The 4,579-nt window shown below is 64.9% G+C and overlaps 1 protein-coding gene across 1 annotated transcript in view; it reads left to right on the forward strand.

Moving 5' to 3' along the window:
- Positions 1-1,808: 1,808 nt before the first annotated feature.
- The window catches only part of ZNF687 (zinc finger protein 687), a 9,650-nt gene continuing 6,879 nt past the window's right edge, over positions 1,809-4,579 (forward strand). Inside the window, 2 exon segments of the mRNA XM_027631806.1 lie at positions 1,809-2,169; positions 2,284-4,242. Of these exon segments, the coding sequence (XP_027487607.1) occupies positions 1,909-2,169; positions 2,284-4,242 (2,220 nt within the window). The 5' untranslated portion in view covers positions 1,809-1,908.

A 4,579-nucleotide genomic window follows, 5' to 3' on the forward strand; every position in this document is an offset into this window, starting at 1 on the left:
GCCTGGCCATTCCCTGTTTTCCAGAGCCCGGCGGTTCCGTGTGTGTGTTCCCGGCATTCCCAAGGCTCCCTGGGCCCAGGGACACAGGGCCAGGCTTTGTCCAGGGTTTCCTTGGGAAGCTGATCCGGCGTCACGTGGTGCCGGGAAGCGCCGAGGCCGCTCGGACACGGGGAAGGGGCTCTGGGCAGGGGGGGTTTAAACCCGGCTTAACCCCCCTGGAACCGGGAAAGGAGCCGGGAAAGGAGCTGGGAAAGGAGCCGGGAAAGGAGCTGCCAAAGCCTCCCCGGGGTCAGGGAAGGGAACAGGAAAAGCAGCTTTTAAAAATAGCCAGGCCTTGGAATAGTCCCGGCCTCGGGAATTCGCTCCGGGGGCTCTTCCAGGGATCAGCCCCGGGCCGGGCTCAGCCTCTCCCGGGCTTTGCTTTTCCCGCTGATCCCGGGATTAAAACCCCCGGAGCCACAGGGAAGCACTTTGAGGGTTCTCTGGGTGAGTGTGGCCATTCCCTGCTCCCGCCAAATCCTGGGAAGAGCAACCCCGGAGCTTCCCTGTGGGAGCAGCTCCCGTGGGAAAAACGTGGGGCCCCCCCGAGGGGTTTTCCGGGTTTTTTTCCAGGGGTGGGATCCTTGGGATGTGGTGTGGGATGGGCACGGGGAGGGGGGGGGAGAGGGGTTGTCCCTGATCCCTGTGGGAGGGAGGAGCAGCTGGAGCTGCTGGAATGTTTGGGGGGGGGTTGGAGCAAAAGGAGGAGACTGGGAGAGGGAAGGGAAGGAAAAAGGGAAAGGAAAGGAAAGGGGAAAGGAAAAGTTTGGGAAGGAAAGGTTTGGGAAGGTTTAGAAAGGTTTGGGAAGGGAAGGAAAGGAAAGGAAAAAGGGAAGTAAAGGAAAAAGGGAAGGAAAAAGGGAAGGAAAGGAAAAAGGGAAGGAAAACAGCCTTTCCTGGGAAAAGGGAAAGAGCCCTGTGCTGTGTTTGGGGTCTCTGTCCCAAACCCAGGGATTGAGCAGGTGGATAAATCCAGGTTTTAGCAGCCTTGGAGCTTTTCCTGAGGGATAAATGAGGAAAAGGGCCCGAAAAGGAGCAGTTTGGGTTCAGTGTTTGGTGTCACCTCAGTCCTGGGGGCTCCTGGGAGGGGATCCCTGAGCTGGATCCATGTGGGATCCGTGTCCTGGGATGCTGAACTGGGACCAGGGTCACTCCTCAATCCTGGATTTGGCGGGAACGCCGCTGGAAGTGGAACCTCCCATTCCCTGGGCTTGTTTTTCCAAAGCCTGTGGGTTTTTTTATTGGCTCTCCTGGAAGGCACAAACCTTCCAACCTGGGAGGCTCCTCTTCCTGCCAGGATCTGACTCCAGAGCTCGGGGTTAAACAGGGAATCCCCATCCCTGCTCCTGGTTTTTTGGGATGCGGCAGCAGGGGCAGATTCCCAAATCCCTGGGCCTGGCACTCCAGTTTTGTGGGAAGAGGGGCTGGATTGGGCACAGATAAGCTCAGTTCCAAGGCCTGAGTGTGGCAATTCCTGACTTCAGGAGGTCTGAACAGCTTTGGGATTTGGGGCTTCTTTTGGGAGAAGCCAGGATTTGTTGGGTCCTGGAAGGCACAAACCTTCCAACCTGGGAGGCTCCTCTTCCTGCCAGGATCTGACTCCAGAGCTCGGGGTTAAACAGGGAATCTCCGTCCCTGCTCCTGGTTTTTTGGGATGTGGCAGCAGGGACAGATTCCAGCTTTGGATTGGGGTGGATGAGCTCAGTTCCAAGGCCTGAGTGTGGCAATTCCTGACTTCAGGAAGCCTGAGCAGCTTTGGGATTTGGGGCTTAGAGGGTGGGAGAAGCCAGGATGTGCCGGGATTTGCATCCCTAACACCCCATTCCCCTTTTTCCCCCCCCCCATCCCAGCCTCTCCCCCGCGCCCACCATGGGGGACATGAAGACCCCGGACTTCGACGACCTCCTGGCCGCCTTCGACATCCCCGACATCGACGCCAACGAGGCGATCCACGCCGGGCACGAGGAGCCCGAGCCACCCCTCAAACCCGGCCCGGGGGACTCGGGCACCGGGGGGGCACCGCCCCCCGAGCACGTCCTGCCCCACCCCGACATCTCGGCCGTCAGCGTCATCGTCAAGAACACGGGGTGCCCCGAGCAGCTGGAGCCGCTGGACGGCCGCGGGAAGGACGGACACGGGATGGCGGGAGGGCACGGGATGGGCGGGACACCGGGACACGGGATGGGCGGGACACCGGGACACGGGATGGGCGGGACACCGGGACATGGGATGGGCGGGACACCGGGACATGGGATGGGGGCTCGGCTGCTCCACAACGGATTTGGTGCCGCTGCCGACGCGCCGCGATCGCCCGGGCACAGGGCGGGGGAGTCGGCGGCCAACGGGGAGTGCTGGGCCAAGGAGAAGGGCCCCAAGGCCTTGGATCTCTTCTCCCACTTCAGCCCCGAGCCCGGCGAGGATCCCGCCCTGCTGGACAGAGCCCGGGAGGGCAAAGGCAAGGAGAAGGCGCTGGCGGTGCCCTGCCTGTCGCCCTCCCCGACCACGCCGGGCCTGGACTGCAAGGAGGGTTCAGGGGAGCTGCCCTCGGCCTTCCCGCAGCCCTTCGAGCCCAACCAGGCCGGCGGCACCGACGGGTCCCGCCCCGGCCCCGCCATCAAAAAGGAGGAATCCGACTCGGAGGAGCTGCCGGGGCGCCAGCCCAGCCCCAAGGGTTTGGGGACAGCCCTCGGGGACAGCCCCCTGGAGCACCTCAAGTCCGTCACCGTGCGTTATTCCGCCGAGGATTCGCCCCTCCCTCCCTGGCCGGGCTCGGAGGCCGCCCTGGGCGAGGCCGGGAGCGCCGCCGAGGGGAAACACTCGCCCCGCGGCAGCCCCAGGGAGCCCTTCTTCAAACCCCCGTCCCCCGGGCTGGCCCCGTCCCCAAAGGACGGGCTCTCCCTCAAGGAGGAGCAGGAAGGGCTGGATAAATCCACGGGGAGCCCGCAGAGCATGTCCAGCGCCGAGGAGGAGGAGGAGGAGGACGAAGAGGAGGAGGAGGAGGAGGAGAACAACAACGACTCGCCTTCCTCCGGCTCCTCGCGGCCGCTCAAGGTGAGGATCAAAACCATCAAGACCTCCTGCGGCAGCATCACCAGGACGGTCACCAGGGTGTCCTCGGACTCGGAGCCGGGCTCCACCAAAGGCCCGGGGGGCGAGCAGAGCTCCCGGGAGCCCTCCCTGGAGGGCACGAAGGAGGACGGGATCCCAGAGCCGCCCCCCAAGGACAAAGCGGAGCTGGGCAGCCCCTCGAAGGCGGCGGAAGGGCCCAAGATCGTCAGCGTCCAGCTGGGCAACGGCACGAAGCTGCAGGGCACGGTGCTGCCCGTGTCCACCATCCAGAGCGCCAGCAGCGCCATGCTCATCGCCGCCAGCGTGGCGCAGCAGAAGTCCGTGGTGCTGCCCGCCAAGCCCGGCAAGGCCGTGGCCAAGAACATCATCAACCTGGTGCCGCAGAGCCTGCCCAGGGTGGACGGCAGGGCCGGCGCCGGTGCCGCCCCCGCGGCGCCGGGCGGGCAGAAGGTGAACGGCGCCGCGGTGGTGATGGTGCAGCCGCCGAAGCCGCCGCCCGCCGTGGCCGGCACCGTCATCTCCCGCAGCCAGTCGAGCCTGGTGGAGGCCTTCAACAAGATCCTCAACAGCAAGAACCTGCTGCCCACCTACAAGCCCAACCTGAGCCCGCCCGCCGACGCCAGCCTGGCGCTGCCGCCCTTCGGCTACCGCTGCCTGGAGTGCGGCGACGCCTTCGCCCTGGAGAAGAGCCTGGCGCGGCACTACGACCGGCGCAGCATGAGGATCGAGGTCACCTGCAACCACTGCACCAAGCGCCTGGTGTTCTTCAACAAGTGCAGCCTCCTCCTGCACGCCCGCGAGCACAAGGACAAGGGGCTGGTCATGCAGTGCTCCCACCTGGTCATGCGCCCCATCGCCCTGGACCAGATGGTGGGCCAGCCCGACATCACCCCGCTGGTGCCCGTGGCTTCCTTTCCCGCCGCTGGGAGGGTGGCCCAGGAGGGCCCCGGCGTGGCCAACGGGGCGCAGGAGCCGCCGGTGCTGCCCCTGGGAGGGTCGGAGCAGGGCAGCTACAGCTGCTTCAGGTGCCTGGAGTGCAAGGAGCAGTGCAAGGACAAGGCCGGGCTGGCGGCGCATTTCCAGCAGCAGCAGCAGCAGCAGCAGGGAGGGAGCGCCGGGAGCGCCGGCAGCACGGTGAGGGACGGGCAGGAAAGGGGGGGAGATGGTGGGAGGGTGGGGGGAGGCGGTGGGAGATGTTGAGAGGGTGATGGAAGACAGGGGGAGGGGGGGGGGGGGCGGTGGGAGATGATGGGAAGGCAGTGGGAGATGGTGGGAAGGCACTGGGAGGGCAGTGGGAGGTGGTGGGAAGGATGGTGGGAAGGCACTGGGAGATGATGGAAGGATGGTGGGAAGGCACTGGGAGATGATGGAAGGATGGTGGGAAGGCACTGGGAAGGCAGTGGGATATAGTGGGAGGTGGTGGAAAGGCACTGGGAGATGATGGAAGATGGTGGGAAGGCACTGGGAGATG

This window comes from Corapipo altera, unplaced genomic scaffold (genome assembly GCF_003945725.1).
Source record: "Corapipo altera isolate COAL_440 unplaced genomic scaffold, ASM394572v1 199, whole genome shotgun sequence".
In the NCBI taxonomy this organism is placed as follows: Eukaryota; Metazoa; Chordata; class Aves; order Passeriformes; family Pipridae; genus Corapipo; species Corapipo altera.